A 903-nucleotide genomic window follows, 5' to 3' on the forward strand; every position below is an offset into this window, starting at 1 on the left:
GCAAGCATCTTAGTCTGATTCCTCTCTCAGAAATTCCTTTCTCTACATGACCAGACAACAAATGCCCACACTGACAATATCAAACAGCAGTGCAACACCCAGCCCAGTCCCAGGAGCCCACTGAGCCATTGCTGTGTGTGTCCTGGCAGTGTTTGTCACCCCTGCCCTCAAACACAACAGGTTTTAAGGAATGCTGACAAATTCCCTCCAGTTAAACACTCAAAGGCACAAAAAGGCTCAGACAAATGCTCAATTCAGAGTCTGAAGCAGCACTCGGCAGGGTCCTGGTGGGTACACACAGGAATGCAAACTGACCTTGGGAGGAAGGTGTGTTTGCAAGTAACTCCGAAGCAAAGTGTCTTCCAAGTACTGGTTCCCAGTCTCAGGCTGCTCTTGGAAGAGGGCCTCTGTGTCTCTCCTTGAGAGGTGCATTTCCGAATCTTCTAACATTTGTTTTTCCTTCATGCCGGCCTGTTGCTCCTGCCCCACAGTCGTGTTGATTCCTTTAATACTCAGCATTTGGCAGCTGCCCCAAGGCACAAAGTGACCTGATTGCCAGGACTTGCAGGTGACACTGGATCTCCTCCAGGGCAAGCGACAGGCAAACATGATCCAGCACAGCCCTGGGGGTCACGCCTACAGCTCTCACTTGCAGACACCCTTCCTCGCCCAGCAGCAGCACAGTCCTGGTTTGTTTGTGTGTTGTGAAATTATTCTTGTAAAATCAATGAGGTCTTTTCTCCTCCCTCAGGGAGGAGCTTTCCAGCAGCTGTTGTTAACTGAACTAGGGAAAAGGTCTTGGGAAAGAGATCAGAAAACGGTCTGGAAAAACACAAGTGTGTTTGTTGTCCTATCAGCTGGGCAAATCATTATAACTGGACAGACTGGCATTTCCAGAGCTGG

General features: G+C 49.5%; 1 protein-coding gene across 1 annotated transcript in view; it reads right to left on the reverse strand.

Moving 5' to 3' along the window:
- Window positions 1–626, reverse strand: part of LOC102041870 (acyl-CoA dehydrogenase family member 11-like) — a 16,797-nt gene extending 16,171 nt beyond the window's left edge. Inside the window, exon 1 of the mRNA XM_005427606.3 lies at window positions 316–626. Coding sequence (XP_005427663.3) covers window positions 316–609 — 294 coding nt within the window. The 5' untranslated portion in view covers window positions 610–626. The remainder of the gene's footprint in view (window positions 1–315) is intronic.
- Between the last annotated feature and the right edge of the window lie 277 nt (window positions 627–903).

Source organism: Geospiza fortis, unplaced genomic scaffold, assembly GCF_000277835.1.
Source record: "Geospiza fortis unplaced genomic scaffold, GeoFor_1.0 scaffold224, whole genome shotgun sequence".
Classification (NCBI taxonomy): Eukaryota; Metazoa; Chordata; class Aves; order Passeriformes; family Thraupidae; genus Geospiza; species Geospiza fortis.